Source organism: Neophocaena asiaeorientalis, unplaced genomic scaffold, assembly GCF_003031525.2.
Source record: "Neophocaena asiaeorientalis asiaeorientalis breed wild unplaced genomic scaffold, Neophocaena_asiaeorientalis_V1.1 scaffold879, whole genome shotgun sequence".
Classification (NCBI taxonomy): Eukaryota; Metazoa; Chordata; class Mammalia; order Artiodactyla; family Phocoenidae; genus Neophocaena; species Neophocaena asiaeorientalis.
Genome location: NW_020175527.1, coordinates 607,177 through 634,026, shown reverse-complemented (window position 1 = coordinate 634,026; position 26,850 = coordinate 607,177). Strand labels below are relative to the sequence as shown.

The window sequence follows — 26,850 nt, the reverse complement described above, 5'->3', positions numbered from 1 at the left end:
TTAATCTAGTTAGGGGGCTAGAGAAACCTGTGAAATTACTTTGTAAACTAAGGTGCTTTACCACTGTTGTTATTGGCTGATGAAGTAATAGTAAGGGTGAAGGATTTTCTTTAGATAAGAAGGCCACTTCATTCTTGAGTTTTGGCTATCTTAAATCACCTGTTTACCATTGTTTTAATTCTGTACATATTGTATGTGTTCTTATTTGATCATATCTTGCTTTTTTTTAAAACATGGCGTTATTTCCAGGGTTGAATTAGAAATAAAAGAATGCGTCAGTCGTGTTAGTTTGATTATTCTTAAAAAAACCCCCAAAAACCACCCAAAGTCTGTGGCCCCCTTGCTTCAGTTCTGGACAACTCTGAAGGGCCATCCTAGTTCCAGGGTTCCTTGTGAGATCAGCCGAGAGCTTTGTAGTGACTGCACTGCAAATATTGCAGTTCAGCTTCTTCCACTGCCTGGTTCTATTTCCTTGATGCCTCCTGAGTGTCGTTCTCAAGAGTACTCCCCAATGAACTTCTTGCACACCCACACACACAAAAGGAAGATCTAAGTGTAAGGTGGCAACAAACATTTATAATCCTTAAGCATTCACTGTATGTAATTAAATAACTTCTTACCTGTGAATCTGGAATGGTCCTAGCTATGTTCATTCTCAGGAGAATCAAGAAAACAGTTATTTGCATCATTTTCTGTGGTTCAAATGAATAACCTTGAGGAGTAACTAATCTAGAGTCTTAAAATTGTTTTTTTATAGCTCAGTGTATAAAGTAGAAGTTTAAAAGGATGTTTTTAAAGCAACAGAAGATTTGTTAAAAATAGACTTTATTTTTTGGAGCAGTTTTAGGTTCATAGCAAAATTGAGCAGAAAGTACAGAGCATTCCCATATTACCCCTTCTTCCCTCCCTCACTATCAACGTCCTGCACCAGAGTGGTACATTTGTTACAATTGAAAAACCTACAGTGACACATCATTATCATCCAAAATCCATAGTTTACGTTAGTGTTCACTCTTGGTGTTATACATTCTGTGGGTTTTGACAAATGTACGGTGATAAGTATCCACTGTTATAGTATACAAAATAGTTTAATTGCCCTAAAATCCTCTGTGCTCTTCCCTTTCCCTGCCAACCTCTGGCAACTACTGATCTTTTTCCTGTCTCCATAGCTCTTCCTTTCCAGCATGTCACATTGTTCAAACCGTATAGTATGTAGCATTTTCAGACTGTCTTCTTTCACTTAGTAATATGCATTTACAGTTCCTCCATGCCTTTTCATGGTCTGATGGCTCTTTTTTTTATTTTAAAGCATTGACTAGTACTCCATTTGCTGAGTGGTACCACAGTTTATCCGTTCACCTACTGAAGGACTTTTTTTTTTTTAATTAAATAGGTTGCACTGGACCTTAGTTGTGGCTGATGGGCTCCTTCGTTGTGGCTCGAGGGCTCCTTAGTTGTGGCATGCGAACTTTTAGTTGCGGCATGCATGTGGGATCTAGTTCCCTGACTAGGGATCAAACTTGTGCCCCCGTGTTGGGAGTGCGGAGTCTTAACCACTGTGCCACCAGGGAAGTCCCCTGAAGGACGTTTTGATTGCTACTAAGTTTTGGCAATTACGAATAAAGCTTTCATAGATATCCGTGTGCAGGTTTTTCTGTGGACATAAGTTTTGTTTTGGCCACACCACACAGCATGTGGGATCTTAGTTCCCTGACCAGGGATGGAACCCATCCCCTTCCAGTGGAAGTCCAGAAGAGTCTTAACTGCTGGACCACCAGGGAAGTCCCATTGTGTGGGTGTAAGTTTTCAACTCATTTGGGTAAATACCAAAGAGTGTGACTGCTGGATTGTATGGCAAGAGTATGTTTAGTTTTGTGAGAAAACGCCAAACTGTCTTCCAAAGTGGCTGTACCATTTTGAATTTACACCAGAGTTCCTATTACTTCATATCCTCACCAACATTTGGTGTTGTCAGTGTTTTGGATTTTCACCATTCTAATAGATGTGTAGTGGTATCTCATTCTTGTTTTAATTTGCAGTTCCCTAATGACATATGATGTAGAGCATCTTTACGTGTGCTTATTTACCGTCTGTATATTTTCTTTGGTGAGGTGTCTATTCAGAACTTTTGCCCATATTTAAATCAGTTTGTTTCTTATTGTTGAGTTTTAAGAGTTCTTTGTGTGTTTTAGATAACAGTCCTTTATCAGATATTTTTTTTGCAAATATTTTCTCCCAATCTGTGGCTTGTTATCCTTTTGATGAAGAAGTTTTTAGAAGCAATTTTCAACTCATTTATTAGACATCTACTCTGTGCTAGACATTGAAGTAGAAGCTGGGGCTGTAGCGGTAAGAAGACCAGACATGACCTCTGTACTCAAAATCAAGAAGGGAAGACAAAGTAATCAGGTGCGTGTAGTCAAGTGCTGTAATGAAGTCGATTCAGGGTACTGTGTTGGTGCTAGGAAAGTTAACCAGTTGGAGGAGATCCAGGAAGCTTTCATGCTAACTTTTATTGAGCATTTATTATGTTCCAGGAACTATCCCAAGAGCTTTATTTTACAATTACTAATTTAATCCTTCCCAACAACTCTGAGATTATTACTGTTGTTATCATCATCTACATTTTATGATCTGGGAACTGAGGCACAAAGAAGTAATGGTGGAGGTGGGATTTAAACCCAGGCAGGAATTCCCTGGCTGTCCAGTGGATCAGACTCTGCACTTTCACTGCCCGGACCCAGGATTGATCATTGGTTGGGGAACTAAGATCCTGCAGGCCGCACAGTGCAGCCAGAAAATTTAAAAACAAAAACAAAAAACAAGAACAGGCAGGGGAGCTCTAGCGCCTGTACTCTTTACCACAGCACTGTACTAAAGTTTCTTGGAGGGGTTGGCATTTAAGCAGAAAATCTAAGGGTGATTGGAAGCTAATCCGGTAATAGAGGAAGAGGTCCTTAAGTCAGAGGGAACAATGTGAGGACAGGCTAAAGGTCAGAAAGAGCAGGGCAAGTTTAAGTATCCGAAAGTAAGTTATAAATAGAGCAAAAGATATATGGCTAGGGAGGTAGATCAGGCCATAGAATAAATGCCTGGTAAGCCAATCTAAGGAGTCTAGTTTACCATATCCTAAGGAGGCAGGAAGCAGTTGACTTGTTTGAGCAGGAGAATAACGTTGGATTTTTATAATTTAAAGATCACTGAGAGAAATGGATTGGAGGGGAGCAAAGTTGGTTTGGGAGTCAGTTAGAGTAATAAGAGAGGGTTAATGGCCTGCACTAGGTAGTGGAATTAAAGATGGAGAGAAGTGAGTGGAGTTAGGAGATACTATATTTAGAAGGAAGAATTGTTACAGCTTTAGTGGTTGATTGGCTGTGAGAGTTGAGGAAAAAACCCAGATATGACTCTCAGATCATGGTTTGGGCAACTTGTTAGGGGATGGTGCATCCCCTGAAGAACTCCAGAGAAGCAGTATGGGAGGGGACTGGAGGATCAAGGGAAAGATGAGTTAAGATTTGGATTTGCTGAGTTGATGAGTGATTGATGAGTCAAGTTAAGCAATTGGATATGCAGGTGTAACCTAATTATATAGGTCTAGCACTTAGGAGAGAGATTTGATACCTCTATCTCTGTCTGTATATCTGTCATTTTTATATAGATGATAAATTATAAATTAAGCAATGGAAGTAAGAATGGACTAGTCAGTAATTTCAAACATTTTGAGAGAAGAAGTAAGCATGAAAAGTATTTGTTGGTAATTTTGGTGAGTGCAGAAGCCAGGATACAAGTACAGTAGTTGAGGTGTGTATGAGAGATGAGGAATTAGCTGGAGTGAAAGGTGGGATAATGGATTTTTAATTTTGGGTTTCATTAAAATTGGGAGAGCTTCAAACATGTTTTAAAGTTGACGGGAAGGAGCCCAGGAAAAGGGAGAGGTGGGAGAGGTTGGAAATGTTACTGAGAGGTGATTACAGAATGAAGTGTTTGACTAGATTTGAGAGGATGGAATCCAGAGTCCAGACGAAGGGATCAGATCTAGGAGGAAGGACCTGCAGCAGCTTCTACTGTGATAGAGCAGGGGTGGGAATTTCTGTGTTGGATATCAGGAAGGGGAAGCAGTTCTCTTCTGATGGCTTCAGTTTTCATTGCAAAGTAAGAAGTGAGGCTTTCTTCTGAGAGTAAGGAGCAGACTATGTTGGCAGTTTGAAAAATGTCAGAAGGGGATATTGGAAATAGTTGCTGTGGAGAGTGAGTGAGAGTGCCAACAAGGATGTCATAGTAACATTGCCAGGCAGAGGGCCCAGATAAGGTTGATGACCAAGAATATATGGTGGCACTGGTCTGCATGAATTAATTTTAATTTAAGTAGCAGTGTTTTGAAGAGATTGAGATTCTTTTCTGAGCAGCTATCTTACTGATTTCAATAGTTACCTTCAGATGTTTAAGATTTGGCTCCTTTTTTCCCCATAAAAGAGAGGGCCCTAAAGTCTACAGATGCAATGAATGGGTCATAAGATAATGAAATGACTTTCATTTAAAAACCTTTTCAGTAATGGGACCTGTATTTTTTTTTTTTGCGGTACGCGGGCCTCTCACTATTGTGGCCTGTCCCGTTGCGGAGCACAGGCTCCGGATGCGCAGGCTCAGCGGCCGTGGCTCATGGGCCCAGCCGCTCTGCGGCATGTGGGATCTTCCCGGACCGGGGCACAAACCTGTGTCCCCTGCATCGGCAGGCGGACTCTCAACCACTGCGCCACCAGGGAAGCCCGGGACCTGTATTTTTTGTATCTTTTGTGATATTCTATACCACTTCTATTTAAAATAGGATTTTAGGGTTACAGAATTTTTAGAGCTGGAAAAGAGGCCTTTGATATCATCTTTTTGTTTCTTTTTGACCAGTGCTATTTTTTTTTTTAAACAAGAGAATATTTGCTAAGTGAAACATTACAGGAATGACCCATATATAAAACAGCTAAAAATGATGGTGCTTTGATGAGAGCTGGTAATTAAAAACCCCAAATCTGGTGTCCAACTACCTGGACTTTAACCTGGCTCTGTTTCTTAGCTATGTAGCCACTAAGCTCCAATTCCCTCATCTGTAAACTCAGGATAATAATGGTACCTACATCATAGAGGTTTCTTGAATTTTAAATACAATTTTATCTTAGTACAGGGCTCTATAATATTAGTTTGGTTAATTTGGTTAAAGCAAAGCTGGGGACCATTCTGGCAGCCCTACCTGCCTGGTTCTCACTTTATTCTATGCGGTCGTTCCTGAGGTGCCTCCCTGGATGGAGTATAGTCTGGAAACCATTGATCTAGTTTGTCTCCTTCAATTTGAAGATGAAGAAACTGGGCTCTGGAGTGAGGAATAACATTTTAAAGGTCACAGACCAGTTTTTTCTGCTGTAGGCTACACACAGCTGTTATTGCTGAATTAAGCTACATAACCATGTTTAGATGCTGCAGCTTCTCTTTAGGTGGTATCTGAGAAATAGAAGATGGAACATTGAATTAGAAGAAAGTGTAGTATTAAAAAAACTATAAAGGAGTCAATTGATAAAGTAATATGGAGTGCCTTATGATATATGTAGTACTTAGTAAAGATTGATCAGATAGACGGACTGAGTAGTTTCTTATGTATATTCTTTTGTTGTTTATTCTTATAAATTTAATTTTGAATAGTCTTTTCGAAAGAATATGCAGTGATCCCTTGGAAGTTCTAAAAGGCTTGACAATTCCTTAGGACACTACCTAATTTATCTTATGTTAGAACTATAATTTATAGCAAATATGGGCCTTTTGCCACCAAATCTTGGATTTATTCTTTAAATGGTGATGAAAAGCTCATAATTTTTATGGCAAATGATGTGTGAAGCATAATCAAAAATATGGTGTCTGATATATATTGGTGATAAATAGTTTGTTACTGGCAATTCTTGTGAAATGTGATTTAAATCATAAATTATGCCATTGGGTCCTAATTACAAAGTTCTTTACAAGATATTGTGCTCTTCTGATTAAAAAAGAAGTACCGTATAATTCTACAGATGTATATTGGAAACAATATTGTTCTAGACTATGGGGATACAAAAGTGAACAGGCATGGTGTTTGTCTTCTAAGAACTTTCATGCCATCCCAGGAATTGTGAATTGTTGTGAATTGCTACAACTTTTCTGGAGAACAGTTTGCATCAATCTGTATTAAAAGCCTTGAAAATGTGTCTATCTCTTGATCTAACACTCCTAGGAATTTGTCATAAGAAGAGAATCTTAAGACGTGCATAAAGATTTCTAACCTTAACCATAAAGAATTTCACCTCTCGTGAGAAGGCAATTTTTTTTTATCGTAAAGAAGGAAAAGTTATACAAACAGCGACTTGATTTGGCAAAAACAAAAGTCTCATTTTCTCCCCTTTTCTTGCTCCCTTTGAGTGAACAGAAAGGGAGGGAAAAAGACAAGAAATGCTATCCATTGATACACAATGCAGCAATTTCTTCCTCTGGCATATTCTTCAGTGCTGTCCTCTTCCTCTTTCCATCCTCATTCTGTGGCTCTGGAAGCATTTCTGCCCCTGAAGGCTTGCCTTGGAGTCTCTGGCCCCCAGCTCTGGGATTAGGTTCATCAAGGATAGAGGGGCTTTAGGGGGCTGAGGAGAAGGAAGGGGTTGCAGTGGTAGAAGTAGGAGGCTTAGAGGAAGAAGGGCCTATTTTGTTGAAGGTTGCACAGAATCTGACTTAGTCATCCGTGGAAGTAGAGCAGGTAGAGTAACTTGGCTAAGTTTCAGCCAAAAAGGTCTTACTGGACTAAAAGGAACTCTAATCTGTTGAGGATAAGTGCAGAGCTTTGGCTATGAGGATGCTCGTCTCTGCATTGTTTATAATAATAAAAAATTACTAATAACCCAAATGATTATGGAAACTAGTTGAACTGATATGCTCATATATTAATAAAAAGGTGAAGAATATAGCAATTGATACACACAATAGAGTAAACAAAAAAATATGTATTTTGTCAATTTAGTTGTGCAACCAGCATTATAGTCCTGTATGTACCTGGCTTCCCTTCATTCATACCCTCTTTGTAAATTTTAAGCTCTGGGTACATTTTATACTCTGCTTTGTTCACTCCAACTCCAGATCTGAAGATTATTGCTGAATTTAAAGCCACAGAACCATGACATTTGATCATCAGTGCCCCTTTTTCTCATTTCTCATTGCCGTTTTCCACAAGGATAGTTCCCAAATTTTTCTCCTTTCCTCGTGCCTGTGGTATGCTTCCTTATCCTTTCACATGATAGGAATACCTAAACTTCCTTCCATTCTTCCTTTTGATTCTCTGCTTCATGATCGGCAGCTGCCAACATTTTGGCTCTCTTCATTAATTGAAAACTTATAATTGTATGTGAACAAGTCTTAATTTCTCTTGAAAACTTTGAGTGCAGGGACCATTCTTGTTCATCTTTGTGTTTCTGGTGTTTGAAATTATTTCAGATGACCATGAACTATTGGTGGTCTCTTGATAGTCCACAGTAGCTATGGATGGTTATCAGTTGGTTCCAAGATACTGTCCAAAAGCTTCTTTTTTGAAGTTGGAAGCATATTTGAACAATTGAAACTTTAGCAAAATTGCTGTGTAGTATTGTATTTTAAAGGCAGATTTACATTATCAGTTATTTTGGTATTCATTTTGCCTGAAGCAACAGAACTTTAGTAATTGATTTCATAATCATTATTTCTAGATACACTGTACTGTTTAGCAGTGTTGCTGCAAGTGAATGTAATTGGTAGTAGTTGATTCCTAGTTTGATAGTTAATGTGTTCTAAGGATTTTAAATTTAGATACATTTATCAGTTTGTTATTGAACATGGATTAGTGGGAAAGTTGCTTGGAAATAATAAAATTTTTTTTCTAACAGTAGAATACTAATTTGTATTCTCTGTTTTTATTAGGTAAGACTATCAGTAATAGAGTGATAGACACAGCCCAAATTTTTGCTCCCGAGCAAGTATTTTATAAATACACTTATAAAACTGAATATTGCATACAGTTTTCTTTAAAGCACACATGCTTACCAATTAGAGTAAAAATAAAGTTTGTATTACAACATTCTTTTTTTCTTTCTCTTTTTAGGCCTCATTGCTACGATTTCAGAGTACTCTGGTAATAGCTGAGCATGCAAATGATACCCTAGCACCCATTACATTAAATACCATCACTGCAGCCAGTCGTCTTGGAGGTGAAGTGTCCTGTTTAGTAGCTGGAACCAAATGTGACAAGGTGAGAAATTTTTAAGGTCAACCATAGCAAATATAATCTCCATCAAGAGACAGGGAAAGATGGAGACAGAGAATTATGCTGAGGACTGTAACCCAAACTGGTCTCTGATCCTCATTAAATGCTGAATGTCACAACCGTTACTACGTGTGAAAAAAGGAACTAAAAGGTTTGCTCACCAGGCATTTTATCTTTTGAAATGAGGTAGAATACTTAATTTAGTTCCACTGGCACCATCATGTACCATCAGGTACCAAGTAGAGTGATAATATTTGAGTCCCCTTAGAGGTTAATAGCTGATCCCTTTTTTGTATTGATGAATATGCTTGCTAATTGCTTTTAATTCCTGTAAGTGGAAAATCTGGAAAAAGTATCATGCGTGTTAATTTTTAATTGGTGTAAGAATTCAAATGTAAGTGTTATGCTTTCTAAACTATAGCTGCTACTAAAAGGTGTTCTTCATTTTGGTTGTTGTTGAAATAAGACAGTGACAGCATTGTAAACTAACCCCCTGGAAAGGAGCTCTAATGTGGTATGCAGAGTCTGTACCTCTGGGCTGTAGTGTAGTTGAAATTGTGCTTCAATTAAGCTTACCCAGCTTGAGCCGCCCGTTCCCTCTCACTATACAGGAGTTGCCAGTTGTATAGCTGGGGGCTTGGACCTCAGAGGAAGAAATCCCTAATAGAGCATGTTTCTTTTTAGAGGATTTAATTTATTTTTTATTAAATGGCATTGTTGCAGAGCATGTGATATAATGCAGGTTCAGAATGTTAGTGTTGCTTCTGTCCATATTCTTATGTGAAATTGGTATCTTAAAAGAATGTATTCAAGCAGGTTTGCGGTTATGTGGATTTCTTTACCAAAATCCTGCTAACACTTGTTGAATCTTATATAGTTATTAACCACAGTGTATGATGATATAGCTAAGCTATCTTTTTGGTTGCCCTACTTTCAGATATACTAGTTCTGGATTTGATTATTTATTTTGCTGTGATTTAAAATAATTATTCTAATATGACTTAAAAATATTTGATGCTATTTTATTTACATTATTTTGAGAAAGATCAAAACAAATCATCTTTTCTTCAGTTACAATTTTATTGTCGTGTCACATTTTAATCTTAAAGAAAAACAATCAGTACCTGTATATAGAGACTCTGTTAATAGCCTAGGCGTATTTCAGTTTTATATTGTTTTCTGTAGCTATCATAAACAGCAAGTGACTCTTCTGTGTAGTGCCTGAAGTTTTTGCTGGTTTTTGTTTTTTTTTTTTAAAAAGATGGTTTTGATAGTACAAGATTGTCTTTCAGTGAACACTTGATTCAGAAGAGGTGCTTTTGCACTGCATTCTTTCTTCAGTGAATATTGTTACAATCTTACCCTCCATCAAGGGAGGGGACAGGAGGCCCAGCATTTTATGCCTACACCTCAGTGAATCAGCATGGAGGTAAACAAGAAGACAGTAGACCATAATATGATTACCATGTTTCTCCTAAAGCAGAAACTAGTTATGCTGTAATTAAAGAGATTTAAAAGAAGGAATTCTAATTGCCTTCTGTATACAGGAAGTCTGAGTGGTCAAAAAGCTTTCCCAGAACCCCATCCTGATTCTAAACAGAAGAAATGAGGATTTCAAATACAAAATATTTTGCTTCATCATAGATAAATATATGTCAGTGAGTAGGAACTCAGTGGTTCACAGGGGACTGTTATATAAGATTTTCTTAATTGCCCAGATTCACTCACTAATTTTAAAATCAGCAGAAATTATTATTGCCAGATAAAGTGCAGTAGTCTGTATACCATGTGGTTAACTCCTGTTCTTTAGCTCTAGGAACCCTGAGTCTGAAGTGTATTGGCTGTGTTGTTATTGTGAAAGAATCTAACTGTTGCTTCATTTCCACCATTTCTAAAATGATGAATTTACATTTGCACTGAGTGAAAGGAAAGAGCACAATGTACAACAAAATTTGAGTAGACAGCTGTGTTGATTTTGGTTTATCAATTAGTACTTCTCTTTTTCAAGGCAGGAATTTTTGTTTAAGGTCAGTGGACAGTAAGATCAATTGGCTTAAGATTTTCTTTGTTAAATAATTTTTTAAATTCCCAAATAGTCCTTTTTCCCATAAGAACAGTTTTTACAGTTGGCCATTAAGATTTTATGCTCTGTTGATTATTGTAGTGGTGGATCTATCAGTATCTTTCTGTTAGATGGATAATTGAAAACTCTTTTATTCATAGGTGGCACAAGATCTCTGCAAAGTAACAGGTGTAGCAAAAGTTCTGGTGGCTCAGCATGATGTGTACAAAGGCCTCCTTCCAGGTGAGTTTTTCCAGTAGAAATAAATAAGTTTATGAATTTATGAAATAAATAAAATACTATGAAATGTGTTTATCAAATGTGTTTAATTCTCAGAGGAACTGACACCATTGATTTTGGCAACTCAGAAGCAGTTTAATTACACACACATCTGCGCTGGAGCATCTGCCTTTGGAAAGGTGAGAAGATTGAGACTGTGGAATCTGATGTCACTACTTGGAAGCATTAGATTTCATTGTGCTGAAAATGTACAACAGACTTTGTTTAGATAGCTAATCCTGGCTTTCAGAATTAATGTGATAGTTTTGCTAAAATGTATTCTTTCAAGATTTTGTTATAATTTCTGTGAAAATGCTATCTCCAGGCTTTCCATTTTGTCACAGAGACAACTCTGTTCTTTCAAGATTTCGTCATAATTTATTAGAATGCCTCTTCCAGATTTTCAGATTTTGTTATGGAGAAAACCCTATTTAAAAAAAAATCATTTTTCTTTAAAAACAATGTTGAACTTTCTTATTGTGTGAATGTCATTTGTATTAGTAACCCATCATAAGAGATGGCTTTGTTTGGGTGACTGATGGATATTTAGAAAGGCCAAATTTATCTACTTGGGGGATTTGGGAAGGGCTGTGTGGTGGCTGAAGACATCCTTAGGGTAGAGAAAGGTGTAATCTGATCATGTGCATTGTGATATGTCTGAAGAAAGAATGTGCTATGAGATGGGTCGTGGTCTGCATGAAGTTTAAAAAAAAGGGAGGGGGAATGTAGGGGGAGCCCAAGAGAAGGAATTTGTCAGTGGGTCTTTCTTGCTCTCCCCGTGACCATGGGTTTTATTCTAGCTCCCTTTTCTTTTATCCCATTCTTAATAAGCTGCAGCTTGTAGCTTTTATTTTTACCTTTAAAGATGGTAAATTAAGTTGTACACAAATACATTCTTATTATAAAAGATGCATACAGTAAAGCAGTATGCAGAGCAAGGTATCACAATTCTCCTTTCTTATTCCCAGCTCTCTTCCCTCTTCCAAAGTACTGGTGTTAACAGTTGTACATTCTTTTAAGCCTTTTCCTGTGGATTTTCAAATTATAATAAATGTACTTTTTTTTTTTTTTTTTTTACTTCTAGAATGTGATAGTATAGCATGAATTGTTTTGTGACTGGTGGTTTTCGCTTAAGAGTATATCTTGAAAATATTTGCTCGTAATGTGTCTATCTCATTTTTTAAATGGCTGCATAATATTTCATAGTTAGCCAAGGATGGACAGTTAGGTTGTTTCTAATTTTTTGTATTTATAAACTTTGCTGTGAAGAAACGTCCTTGTATATACCTTTGTATACATGGGCTGGTATTTATTTAGAACAGAGTTCTAGAAGTGAAATAGCTGGGTCAAGACTACGTGCTTTTAAAATTTTGATGTATATTGCTAAATTGCTCTCATGAAAGGATGCCTCAGTTTGCACTCCACCAGTTGCATAGCTTGCCAACACTTGCTATTGTACATTTTAACATTTCCCCCCAATCTGATGTGTGAAAAATTATATCTTTAACAATTTTGCATTTCTCTGATTGATAGTGAGATCAAATATTTTTTCATATAGTTATCAGTCATTTAAATTTCTTCTTTGAATTGTCTTGATTTGACTTTTTTTCCTTTACATTCACAATTGTAATTGATTTTTAAATTTGAGTTTGGGGAATAAGATATAAGCTCTTTCATCAGCTAACCATGTCTAGTGGTAATAGCAGTGAGTTCCCAATAGATTGATCTCTTTTCTTGCAAAATGAATAGAGTTTGTGAATATTTATATGTAGTGCAATATTGCTTCTAGACGTGAATCACTGCAAACATGTAGGGCTCTTGCACTGTCACCCATGTGAATTGCTCTAGTTTGTTTTTAAGCTCAGAATTATCACTTTGAATTCATTAAATTTTTTCTTTTAAGATTAGTAGAATTTCTAGGCAATAACAGAATTTGTAATCTACAATGTAAATACATGAGTTTAATGAATAATTGTTCTTTTACTAGTAACAGTGTGACAACAATTAGGTTGTCACATTGCAGACTATCGTAAGTTTTCCCATTTTTGTGTGGGGTTTGGTAATTGCTAAGTAAGATGGTTCTATATATATGATATATGACTCTGGGCTAGTCATTTACCTTCCTGAAATCTTGTTTTCTGATATGTAAAATGATGCGGTTTGGCCAAGTGATGTCTATGATCTACCAACTAGAAATGTTAAAATGGAATGGGTTTTTTCTATGGCAGGTTTCACTTCCCTTGGAAATGATTAAGTCAGAGCTTGACATCCAGCTCCTGTACTTTGGATTGTTGTACATGAGCATTGAACTAAAAGATCTTTATGGACCATTCTATCTCTGAGAGTTTGGTTCTGTGTTGGGTGATTTAAACAATTTCGTGAGTCTGAGTTTCTGTGATGACAGTTTACCTAAAAGATTGTTAAACCAAGAAGGGGTGTTTGTTGTATCTGATTAGCTAGATTTTAATACTCTAGCCTTGATTGCTATGTTGTGACATATGGGAGTTTTGAGAACAAAGGTCACATAATAGTAGCTGTTGCTGCAGCCTCTGAATGGATTTGGAATGAGGAAGAGTCCATCAGATTAAGCTAAACAATTGGCTGTATAACAGTTCTTCACCAATTGTGTTTTCAAGATACCACACCTTTGTACTGGTATGCTAGAGTTTAAAAATCTGTCATCTTTTTGTGCATCAAAAGAAAACTGTGTTAGTTATTGCCTCTCCTTCCCTGAAACCATGTGGTTGAGCCTGTTGGATAGTGTAGAAATAGATCTGTTTACCATCCATCCTCTCAGGACATTCAGACAGAAGATCAGACCTGGAAAAACATGTGCCTTTAAGTACTGTGGTAAATTTTTTTTCAAGAAGTGCTAAAATGAAACAAGGTATAACAGAAGTACAAAATATATTAAATTTCAAGTTTAGAAAGTTCTAAAACTTTAAAAAGAAGCACAGTCTCCATATCATAAAATTTGTAAGAGAATCTGCTCAGCCAGGTAACAATATTCCAGCAGTATTTCCTGAACAATTTAAAGAAGGTGGCTCAGGAAAAAGAGTTACTTACTGAAGTAAGCTTTAAATGCTGACAAATTTGGTTTGTTTTTAAAAACACGTGTCTTCTAAACCTCTTATTTATCAAGTTAGAGCTATGTTTAATGGAATTTTAATTATTTTCCCAAGCCCTTTATTTCCTATGAAATCTTAATTTTTTCTAATTGTGGATTTATAAACTACAGTACTTTTCAGTAGCTCTTTTATCATGGTTGAAAGGGGATTACTATATAACATAGGTAGCAATAGATTGAAAATTAGAAAATCTTTATAGATTTTCAGATGCAACAGGAGGAAATTTGATTCAGGCTTTTAACACTTGTTAGCATCGATTTATGTAGAACTGCTTATTAGATACGGGGCAGAGACACAAGAAGCAGAAGACACACAACCTCTGTTCTCAGGGTGCTTTATAAATTTAGTTGAGGGTCATATAGTATGTACATTAAAAAGTATTTTAAAACAAAATACACGTTAGTGCCAATTAAATAGTTTAATTGTACATGCGTGCAAGAGGATGAAGAATAAAGGAGTGATTAGAGGATAATCCTGAGAGAATTCTTAGAGGAACAGAGAGAGTTTGGGGATGGAGTGAGGAGAGGAACTTGAGTACTGTCATAATGAAAGTTTGCCTGCTAGAGGTAGTATCATGTACTGAGTTTAGGAGATGCCATGGAGTAAGCTCTCTGTAGAAAGTAGTGTACAATTCACCTTTTCTATTTATGTGATCAAAGCAACACTTCACTTTTAAAATTACACTTAGTTGGTGTCATCATCTAAGAGAACCTCTGAGTCTAGAAAGCATGGATATTCATTCTTCACTAACTGATTCTGTTTTAGAGCCTGAGAGTCAGAGAAATTTAGAGTAGAAGCATAGAGATTCTCTTCCTCTCTTTGTGAGGTGAAGTAACTAAGGCCTGGGAATATTGTGGCTTGCCCAATGGTCCCTGCTAGTGGGAGCAAAGTTACCACATGTATCTATTCCAAAGATGTTATATGCATATACAAGGAAAAGTACGTACATTAATTTTTGTTGAGATATATATGTGTGTGTGTGTGTGTGTGTGTGTGTGTGTGTGTATATATATATATATATATATATAGAGAGAGAGAGAGAGAGAGAGAGGCATTGTGCTTTACTTTTCTCATTTTTTAAAATTATATGGATGAACTATAATTTATAAACCTATCCCCTATTGATGGACACTTAGGTTAGTTTTGGTCTTTTTAAATGCAACATCACTTTTTAAAAAGGTGAAAATGTCTGCTTTGAAATTTTTTGTTTCATGTACATTAAATAAACATATACAAGTATGTTCTTTCTCAGTATTTGAGAATTTTACTACTACTCTAAATATTTTTCTATATTATCTAAATTCAGTAGTCTATAACTGTCACACTTCATAAATGATGATCATTAAAGCAAATATCGTATCTCATAATTCAGCATACTGAGTTAAGGTAATTTATTGCTATAAAACTCTTAATGTAGTTAGAGTAATCATCGACTCTTACTTATGCTCAAAGACTATCCAAAAAGTTGTGCTTGAAATTGTGGTATGTCTAAAGATGCATGTGAGATATAAAGTATTCAAATTAAAATTTCTACAGAATTTCCATTTAGAGAATGTTATTGCTTATACTTTATAGCCATCCATCAGCATGTATGTGTGTAACTCACTACTTATTTTGCTTTTAGAACCTTTTGCCCAGAATAGCAGCCAAACTTGATGTTGCCCCTATTTCTGACATCATTGCAATCAAATCACCTGACACATTTGTGAGAACCATTTATGCAGGTGAGTACCCAAGGAAAGTAATTAATCAGTATGTTAAATTTTTGAAAACTTTAAAAGCAGAGATTAATCTTGAAGGTAGGATTTTGAAATATGGACCATCTTAAAGATTTCTGAGGAAAATCTTAGTCTTAGAATTGCTGCTGGACCATGACATGACATTCTCTCTGGTAAATCTGGAACACACTTCTTTCCTTCCTGATCATTCAGTGTACAGAGTGAGATTTTTCCAGTGATCAATAAAAATTAGATTTACTATTTAGTATATTTTGTAAGTGGCACCTGGAAAAGAAAATTTTCTATTTTTTTTAAGTAATATTTTCTTTTTTTTTTAACATCTTTATTGTAAAGTAGTATTTTCAGTCTTCTTTGCTGCTTCTACTTCATTTCCATCTGCATTACGATATTCATTTTGGTATCTCTTTAGTTGATCTTTTGGTAAGCATGCTGCTCTCTAGTGGGGCTGGAGAAGGCAGTGAACTCCTTGTTCTTTCTGATCGAAGTTGTGTGTTTCAGTATAAACGGGCAATTCTCAAATCAGATCTTTCATCGTTAGTAGTGTTTAAAGGAAAATATTTGGTCATAGTTTAGGTCACTCTTAACGTGATTGCTGATCCATAAGAAATGTTTCAAATCCTTTAAAAGTCTTGATGCATCACACTTCCTGTCCTTTATGCCTGATCATGTTTTCACTTATTTTCCTCCCTTAGCAAGGCATAGTAGCTTCGTTCTTATTAAGCTGTTGCAGCTCATGTTGTTGAGTTACTGATTATGTTGTTTTTGGAGAAGGAAGCTTTTGTTTATATTCCTTTTAGGAAGAGTGTACCTGATTAGTGTGACTGCCTTTTCCAGTTTGTTTCTTCCACGCAGGTCAGCACTTGTTCTATTTTTAAAGACATCCAAGGTTATACAGAGAGCCACTGATATGTTTCTTCAGTGTGTAGTCCTTTATCCTATACTTAGTAAAGGCAGAAAACAAGTAACTGGTCTACAGTTCTTACTTCTCTTTGTGAAGTAAATTCTGAACCTCAAATGAATATTTGGGAGGTTTTTTGCCTTTCTTGGTGGTTTCTTAAAAATAAATGTTTATTACAGGAAATGCTTTATGTACAGTGAAGTGTGATGAGAAAGTGAAGGTGTTTTCTGTCCGAGGAACATCTTTTGAAGCTGCAGCAACAAGTGGAGGCAGTGCCAGCTCAGAAAAGGGTGAGTGTTCCTTTGAATTTGTTTGTATTTATTTCAGTTTTTTAGTTTTTAGCGCAGAGATTATATTAGAATAAGAGAAGGCTTCTAGTTAAATTTCTAATGCAGAGTGTTTGAGAGCTCAATCTAAATATTATTCCCAAGTTTATACAAAAATAAGAAATATTTATATCATTTTTGGTCCTCAGATATTTGCTTTGGTGTACATCAAAAGGGTAGGAGAGAGGGGGGTGCATTAAGATTAATCCGTTATGTTGATGTAAAGATTTTTTACTCCCCTCTCACTGTTGCCTGTTATAATAGAGATTCAATATAATGGAATAATGTAATAATAGTAAACTTATGGAAGGTGTTATACTTTAACATATGCAGTATCTTGTTGAACCCCATAGAGAGAGGCTTATTCCAGTTTTATAGCTAGACTCAGAGAGTTAAATGACTTCTCAATGAGCTAATGAGGTGAAGGCTGGAATCTAGTTGTCTTTCATAAAATCAGAGAGAATGAAATTAGTGGCATAAAAAATTCACAGTAACTAACAAAGTTAAATTTCCTGGAATTCTTTGTGTATTTCTCTTAAAAACTTATTTTTTACTGTAGAACTTGAATTCATGCTCTGTGTTTTGTTATATGTATCAATATATGCAGCGTCAAGTGCTTCCCCAGTGGGGATATCAGAATGGCTTGACCAGAAATTAACAAAAAGCGATCGACCAGAGCTAACAGGTGCCAAAGTGGTGGTATCTGGTGGTAAGTGGAATATTGTAATTTATTAATTTTAAAAAATGATGTAAACTTAAAATACTTTGCTTTTATTAGTACTCATTTTAGAGGAGCACAGGTGTTTTTTCAAATGTAAGAAGTAGGTAAGTTGCGAATATTAGTCCCATTTTACCGATTAGGAAAATGAAATCATGAGTTTAATACACAGTTTGGACTTTCTGTTTCAAATCTATGTCATTGGCACCAGGGGGAGCATGGTACAAATCTCTCAACTCCATAGCTTTGTCTTTTTGACTGACTTCTGTGTTATTCAGAAGAGTACGGTTGACTTCTGAAATCACAGAAAGAACTGGTTGGAATCTCAGGGCTGTGTTGTGTGATTCCCACCTTTCACTCTACTTTGAAAGACCTCCAGTGCAGTCCAGGTCTCTATGGATAACTCATTGAAAGTTTTTTCACATTTAGTATCAAAGCTGTTAATATTGCACAAGACTTGCTTCTTTTTGTATGTCATGTTTCTTACTTAAAAAAAAAAAAGACCAAGAAACAAACAAAAAGGCCCACATTTTATAGCCTGCTGGCTTTTAAAAAAATAACTGCTGTGATTTAAAAATCTTCCCAAACTAAACATCAAATGAAATAATTAAGCTTCCATACAGCCTCCTATTGCAAGTAGCATTGAGAGGAAATAATTTAATATTTCAAAAAAGGTATATCTGACTAGTTTATTCACTTATTTTTTTAAGAAATGTTTATAGGGTATATGTTCTCTGCCAGGCCCATTGCAAAGTGCTGAAGAAACAGAGGAAAAGGCAGATTGTTCTTGCTGTTAAGGGGTTGAAAGGCTAGTGGAATGACTTCCATGAAAATAATAACTTCTTTCAGTTGTTCAGCTAAGTATTGCTAAATATAGCAGTGACCAAGATAGGTAAGGATCTTGTATTGAAAGAGTTTTTCTTCTAGTGGGGAAGACTGATTTTAAAGACTGATTATACCATTAGTTAACCAATTAGTTAATTACAGTAGTGTTGAATGCTTTATAGGAGAAGTACAGGAGTATCATGGGAGAACTCAGGAAAGGCTTTATAGAGGAGATGGCAGTTGTGTAATATGAAGATTCACTCATGTATACGAAGTTCAAAATTTTTATGGAATGGAGTTTATATTTGCTCAATTTTTTTTTTCATCTTTTTAAATGAGGTCGGGGTTTGAAGAGTGGAGAGAACTTTAAATTGTTGTACGATTTGGCAGATCAACTACATGCTGCAGGTAAAGTTACTTTCCTTAGTAGAAAAATGTTCCCATTTCGTTGGAAATATTTTTTCTTCATTATTTCTTTTGTATATAAGTCATTCAAAGCTGCAGATTTTTTGCTTTCTCTGGTTTTCAGCTTTTCTCTCTGAAACAGTTTTTCTTGTCTTCAAGTACATGGTGTAGTGTTCAGTGAAGAGAGGTTATCTATGTTCTTTTTTATTATTTATATGACACACTTAACATTTGCCCCATTTTAGTCGTTTTTTCCATTAAAAAAAAATTAAATGTCAGCTTCATCGCCTACTTCAGATTCAGGAATGCCTTATTTTTCCCTTTATTGGTGGTCTAACATAAATCTCTCATACAAGTAGAAACTAACATTTAACATTATTTTTTAAATTTATAGGGAAGAGACATCTTGTTATTAAAAGTATATTGAGGATGGAATGATGTGTTTTGAAAAATCAGAAAACTAAAAATATTTTAGTTTTTAATTATACAACCATTACATGAATATGTTCTTCTTTTTATAAAAATATCTGTTTTGTTCTCCCCCTTTTGAGACTTTTGTGTATAACTTTCTAAGCTTTTCCTGTGCTTTTATATTACCTAATATGTGTACCCATAGAAACAGTTATGTTTTGTCTGAATAAAGACAGGATATTGACTCTTTATAATCAGATGGTGGTATTTGACTGAGGATATTTCATTCATTCATTCATTCACTGAACAAATATTTATCAAGTGTCCGCCATTTGGCAGGCACTATTTTAGGAGCTAAGCGAAAGCAATGAACAAAATAAGTGAAATTATTCTCTCACAGCTCTAGAGGCCACAGGTGTGTTGACATCAAGGTGTTGGCAGAGCCACACTCCCTCTGGGGGTGAATCTGTTTGTTTCCAGTTACCAGAGGCTGCCTTGGCATCCCTGGGCTTATGGCCGCATCACTCCAGTTTCTGCCTCTGTCCTCATATTACTTTCTTCTCTCTGTATCTGTTTCATATCTCCTTCTGTGTCCTTCTTACAAGGATACTGTGATGACATTTAGAACCTACCTAGATAATTCAGGATAAGTGCCTTCTCCCAAGATCCTTAATTTTTTATCCTATCTGCTGTCATACAGGTAATATTCACAGGTTCTGGGTATTAGAAAGTGACTATATCTTTGGAGAGGCCATTTTTCTGCCTACTACAGACAGTAAGCACAATAAATTAGTAAATAATATAGTGTGTTAGAGGGTAGTAAATGCTATGAAGATAATAGAACAGGAAAAGGAGAAGGAGGAGGATTGGAGGGGGAGGATTGCAGGTTTAAATAAGCTGGTCAGAGTATGCCTTAATGAGGAGACATCCGAATAAAGGTTTGAAGAAGGTAAGGAAGCAAGCCATGAGGAAATCTGAGAGAGAGTGTTTCAGGTAGAGGGACCAGTAAAGTGCAAAGGGCTTTTTGCTAAGGCAGGAAGGTGTCTGGCCTCCATGATGAATAACAAGCAGTCCAGTGTGGCTGGAATGAAAAGTGCAGAAAGGGAGAGTGGTAAGAGATAAGATTGGAAGTAATAGACCAGATCACATAGGGCTTGTAGGCCTTCGTAAGGAGATTGGTTTTCTCTGAGTAAAATGGGGAACGATTGAGCAAAAGAGTTGCATGATCTGACACATATTAAAAGCATCAGTCTGGCTACAGTTTTGAGAATAGACTATAGGGTGATAAGTCCAGTAACAGGGAGATCAATTAGAAGACTGTTTCAGTCATTCAGTGAGAGATGCTCATGGTTTGGACCAGGTTAGTAGCTGTAGATGTGGGGAGAAAGAGTTTTGGGATATATATTTGAAGGTAGAACCATTGGGATTTCCTGATAGACTAAATATAGATTATGAGGAAAAGTTTTTATCTGGCAGCTGGTAGGATGGAGTTGCCATTAGCTGAGATGGGGAATACCCCAGGTGGCACAGTTTCCAAGGATAGACCAGCAGTTCAGTTTTGGGCATGCATTCAGGCCACCATATGTGCAGGTTCTGCATCCATGGATTCAGCCAACCATGGATCAAAAATATTTGGGGCGGGGGCTTCCCTGGTGGCGCAGTGGTTAAGAGTCCGCCTGCCGATGCAGGGGACACGGGTTCGTGCTCTGGTTCGGGAGGATCCCACATGCCGCGGAGCGGCTGGGCCCGTGAGCCATGGCTGCTGAGCCTGCGCGTCCGGAGCCTGTGCTCCACAATGGGAGAGGCCACAACAGTGAGAGGCCCACGTACCGCAAAAAAAAAAAAAAAATATTCGGGGGGGAAGAAATTCCAGAAAGTTCCAAAAACAATATGAATTTGCCTTGCACTGGTAGCTGTTTATATAACATTTACATTGTATTTATAATTATTTACATAGCATTTACATTATTCAGTATTATAAGTAATTTAGAGATGATTTAAAGTATAGGCATTGCACTTCGCAGATATTACATTTTTTACAAATTGAAGGTTTGTGGCAACCCTGCTTTGAGCAAGCCTATTGGTGCCATTTTCCCAACAGCATTTGATCACTTAATGTCTCTTGTGTCACATTTTGATAATTCTCGCAATATTTCAAACCTTTTCATTACTGTTATATTTGTTATGATATGTGATCAGTGACCTTTGATGTTACTATTGCAAAAAGACTGTGACTTGCTGAAGGCTCAGATGATGATTAACATTTTTTAGCAATAAAGTATTTGTAAATTAAGGTACGTACATTATTTTGTTAGACATAATGCTATTGTACATTTAATAGACTACAGTATAGTATAAACATAACCTTTATATGCAAAAAAATCCATGTAACTTGCTTTACTGTGGTGGTTTGGAACCGAACCAGCGATATCTCTGAGGTATGCCTGTATACGTAGGTTATATGCAAATATATGCCATTTTATTGTACATAAGGGATTTGAGCATCCTTGGATTTCAGTACCCTTGTGGGGCGGGGTTCCTGAAACCAGTCCCCTGCGGATACTGAGGAATGACTGTACTAAGTTTTGAGATGTCTAATAATAGACATCCTAATAGAGATGTCAATTAAGCAATCGGTATAGGAATGTGGAGTTCAGAAGTTTGGGCTGGAGATAGAAATTTGGAAATCAGTTGCGTTTATTTGGCATTTGAAGCCATGAGACCAGATGAACTCACCAAGGGAACTAACTGAGTGTAGATATAGAAGAGGTCCCAGGACTAAGCCTTAGACTCTGCAAGATTAAGAGGTAGGGGAGAAGGGGAGAACGAAGACCAAAAGGAATGGGTAAGTAAGGCAGGAAAATCAGGATAGAGAGTATGATGTTTTGGAATCCAAATGAAGTGTTTCAGTAAGGGAAAGAGTGATGACCTATGTCAAATGCTGCAAGGACGGAAGGTCAAGGAAGGTGAGGACTGAAAGGTGACTAATTGATTCAGACACTTAGAAGTCATTCGTGACTTTGAGCAGTTTTAGTAATGGGGGTGGTGGGTAGTGGGGGCGAAAACCTGATTGGAGTGGGTTTAAAAGAATGGTCCTAGGTAGTAGTTACCTGGTTGTATTCACTTATGATCAGCCATTGAGCAGTAGCACATTTGTGATTTGTGTGCTTTTCTGTATGTGTGTTATATCTTAATAAAAAAGTTTTTAGAAATAGAATAGGAGGCCTGGCATTGGAGACAGTGAATGCAAACAACTCTTTAGAGGCTTTTAACTATATGGGAGAGCAGAGAAGTAGCCAGTAGCTAGAGGGGGAGTGGGACGAACAGAGGGACTTTTCAAAGATTGGACAAATAATAGCATACTTACATGCTGATAGGAATGCTTCAGTTAAGAGGGAGAGATTAATCATACACGAGATAGACAGGAGAGTTACTGGAGGGATGTTCTTGAGTAGATGAGAGAGAATATGAACACAGCTGCAGGTTGATGGGTGAATGTGTTAGTTGGGGCACGTGGAAATTCTCTTCTGATTGTTTCAACTTTTTCAGTGAAATAGGCAGAATCTTAAAGAGTATTGGAAGTTTGAAGAGAGAAGGAAAGATATGAAATTATATCGATAGTTTAAGAAAGATGGAGAGAATTAAGGCCTATTTATTTAAAATAAAACCCAGTTAACATGGCTGAGTATTGGTGTTTTTCTCCAGCCATGCAGAACTATAGTAGGACAGGTATGGAAAAGGTGGAAAGATTGCTTAATCAGTAACCAGAGATGGAGGATTTCCACTTGAGTGTGATGGTATAAGAGGAGGGCAAAGAAATTAAAGACATATGCAAAGGAGTGATTAGAGTCACTGATCATAGAAATTAAGCTGGGTAAAGAAAGAAGAGAGAACATGAGGGGAGAGAGGGACAATGAATAGAATTGTGGATCCCAGTGTGGTCAGAGGGTTGTTGGAGTAGGGTACTAAAAATAGTCAGCTAGAAAGGGGAGGTCACAGAGAGACTTTGGAAATCAAGATTATTGAGGGAGGTTGCTAATGGGCTGGTTGGGGATTTGACCATGGGCAGAGTGAAGGACAAGATGACTGGAGGAGAGTTGCTCAAGGAACTGAGAAGCCAGGGTGTCAAAGTCTTCAAGAATTAAGACTAGTATTGGAGAAAGTGACAAAGACCCAGAAGCTAAAAATCATTGAGGAATGAAGGGGATTGACCTGCTGGTTGATAGATGACACAGCAATATATGGGTGACATGATCTGATGACATGAGATTCGAAGCTGAAGGGTTTTAAGGAGGGAGGAGGGGAAACTTTCTGAGAGTGGCAGTGAAGGCCTGGTGTACCGCCTCTAGGCCCAGTGGTATGAAGATGGTGGCAGACAAAGCGACATCTGCTGGAGAGGGCTGCAGGGGAATCCTTGTCCTCAGGGAACATTTAGACAGATAGGTGGAAGATACAGAGACTTGTGGTTTGCTGGTATCAAGCTGTGAATTCCAGAAATCATAGTGTAAGGTTTCAGGAATTGGGGAGCAGTGGGAGAAGGGTGCAGATTGGGGAGCTGAAGGGCATTGTGGGGATCAGTGTATGGGTTATGAAGGATAACCTTTGAGTCTGGGGCTTGTTGCAGTGACTAATGTAAGTGAAGGGCAGAATGTGATCAGTCCTGACTGACTCATGATAGGTAGTGGAGGTGAATCTGTGAGTGTTAAGAGGTAGTGAGGAGTATTCACTAGGGCTCCCCCTTTTTGTCCTCTCTAGATGGAGATGAAGAGGACCTGAGGCTCATTGTTGACCCCTGCTGGGAGTGGGGTACCTTTTCTCCAAGTACAGGGCCCCTTTTGACTCCTGCTGAATGAGGATAGAAGGCTAGTTAAATTCTCATTTTTATTTTTAGATAGAAAATACTGGTTAAGCCTTTATCTTGTGTTGTATGTAACTCTTTTCTTTATCTGGTCCTAGGGGTAAAGATATTATAATACCTTTCTTTAAAAGCTGTGAAGTTACGGTGTAAAGGAGCATTATATAATGACGTCCCAAACAGGTTATAATGTATGTTTTATGTATGTACTATATCAATCTTTTTTTTTTTTACTGTTATCAGTGAATATTCCAACTAGTTGAATAATAGAGCTTAAAAAAATGACAAATATTTTTTCCTTAGTTGGTGCGTCTCGTGCTGCTGTTGATGCTGGCTTTGTTCCCAATGACTTGCAAGTTGGACAGACAGGAAAAATAGTAGCACCGGTAAGTATCGCAATAAAATATGCCATGCAGAATTCTATGGGGATAAGAACTGTATATATTTGTGGAACAATCATACCTGTGATTGGTGCCCTATTCAATGTACCTAAGCAGTTAGCCATTACCATGGTGAATGTGTCCTTCTCACAGGTCTGTGGATTTCTTGGCCTCAGTAAAACACAGAGCAGTTCTTAAATCCAGCATTGTTTTTCACATTTTTTAAAGCAGTGGAATAGTTTGTCAAATTTATGTCACAACACTAAATATAAAATTGATAGAAGCAGCGTTTTATTATTAAATGGATTTTACAAGTTCACGTTAACATTTATTTACCATAAAGCCTATATATTATAAAAATCTATCAGTAAAACTGATGAATCTATATTAATGAACACAGAATCTCAAAATTGGGAGCTGTGAGTGACAACTGGGGTCTTATATCTTCCTGAACACCTAGTTTATTTCTGTATTATGTCTAGTTGCATGAAATTCAGAAAATTCTTATCCATATGGGTAAGTGATACTAGACTATTCAGTTAAAACTATCCAAAACTTACAAAAGGAGTACTTTGGTTTCAAAGTTGAATCGCTAACAATATCTAATGATTGTTCACATTTCTCAGATGATTCAGGTTTGCAGTGAATACAATTCTCAGCCAGTTTAAGTCTTTATTGTATGGAGGAAAATGAATTTTTTTATATATTTCAAAATTTTTTAATGTATTTCAAAATTTTTTTAATGTATTTCAAAACAGGATATTAAGTCATATCCGTTTTAAAAAGTCTCATATCTCAGTGCCCTGTTCCATCAGAGGTTCATTCAAAGTTTCAAAATAGGCAAAAAATTTGTCTTGCTTTTGAAGTTTGTTTTGAAGAGTGTTCAGTCTTTTGCCCATTTTAAAATTGGGTTCTTTGTCTTTTTATTGCTTCTTTATTCACTTTCTTTTGAAGAGCAGAAATTTTTAATTTTTATAAGATCTAATGTATTGATGGTTGTTAATACTTTTTGTGTTATTCAGCTTATTTGAAGTCAGATAAGATCTCAGAATGTAAAATAGTTACTAAATAAACAAAGTCACAAAACCACGTGACCTATTTGCTTGTGATACTGCATTAGTGAGGCTGTGAGAGCATTTATTGAGCAAGTAAGCTCAGGCCTTCCCTAGCATTTAATGAGGTGTAGCACATAGGTATTTTTTTGGTAGAAATCTTGTTTGTGCTAGTTTACATGAATAGATCATCTTTAGGCTTGAATTTATTTACAAAAGATCAGACCCACAACCTTCCTAATCAATAATACTTCTACAAGGAAGTATGGTGAGAGACAAACTTTTATTTACATTGACTTTTCAGTAACAACACACTTGTTATTAAGTAGGATAGCAGAATGACAGGGAATGACCAGTGGCATCCTTACCTGTATTGTAAATAAATGTCATACAGTCAGCTTTCTTCAACATTACTGTCATGAATATAGGATTATTGAAAATTTTTCATAAGGAATTTAAATACATTAAAGGCTTTGAAGACTTTCTTTAACATAAATCATGTAAGCCCCTGAGATTCTGATTCATTAACTCTGAGTTAGAGTTTGACATGTATATATATGTGTACATATTTATTTGTGTGTGTGTGTGTGGTTTTCTTTAAGGCTTTAAAGCCTTTTTGAGATGATCTCAAGTTTACAGAAAACTTTCAAGGACAGAGTAAAAGCCTTTATTTTTGTGGACTATTTGAGAGTAAGTTGCTGAGATGATTCTCCATCATCTCCAAATATGTAAGACATTGTCCTATAAAGCCACAATACAACTTTTAAAATTAGGAGATTAACATCAATTTACATTAATACTATCTAATCATCAGACCTTGTTCAGGTTTTGCCAGTTGTCCCAATAATGTCCTATATAGCAAAAGGATGTATTTCATACTGTCAGATGGTACACAATTTCATTGTGTCGTATTAGATTTTCACTTTGACCATTTGGTTAAATTTTTCATAAGGAATTTAAATATATTAAAGGCTTTGATATCTGTCAAACTTCTCCACTGTAAAGTTATTTTTCCCTTTGTGAGGAGGTACTTTGAAATGATGTGAATATTCCAGTTCTCCTCACTTTCAGTTTACTTATATTTATTTATAAATGAATGTTAAATAAATATTCATTTCTTTATAATAGGACTTATGGTTCCTGTTTTATTCAATGGGTGAAAATCCGTTGTTATTATTTTAATTGATGTAAAAATTGTTCCACATTTGGCCAGTGAGAACCCCTTCAAGGTGGCTTCTGTATCTTCTTGACATGTTCCCATAATTCTTTGAGGCCTTTCTTACTTACGGGCAGAATAAGATGTTCCAGGCTTTTTGTACCTTTCCTATCCCAGCCCTGGCATCAGTCTTTTCTCCAGGGAATCCTGGCTCCTTTTAGAGAAGAATAGTATGAAGCTGACATCTGGATATTAATTGTGCTCGTTGCTATTCCCAGGACCCCTCAGTGAAAAAAGCTAGGGAATGTGTGTAGGTATGT

At 36.6% G+C, this 26,850-nt stretch overlaps 1 protein-coding gene across 1 annotated transcript in view; it reads left to right on the top strand.

The window, feature by feature from the left end:
• The window catches only part of ETFA (electron transfer flavoprotein subunit alpha), an 84,753-nt gene that overhangs the window by 5,653 nt on the left and 52,250 nt on the right, over window positions 1–26,850 (top strand). The window contains exons 2-9 of the mRNA XM_024768985.1: window positions 8,135–8,281; window positions 10,520–10,601; window positions 10,695–10,777; window positions 15,390–15,489; window positions 16,582–16,692; window positions 17,336–17,437; window positions 18,611–18,679; window positions 24,246–24,328. Coding sequence (XP_024624753.1) covers window positions 8,135–8,281; window positions 10,520–10,601; window positions 10,695–10,777; window positions 15,390–15,489; window positions 16,582–16,692; window positions 17,336–17,437; window positions 18,611–18,679; window positions 24,246–24,328 — 777 coding nt within the window. The remainder of the gene's footprint in view (window positions 1–8,134; window positions 8,282–10,519; window positions 10,602–10,694; window positions 10,778–15,389; window positions 15,490–16,581; window positions 16,693–17,335; window positions 17,438–18,610; window positions 18,680–24,245; window positions 24,329–26,850) is intronic.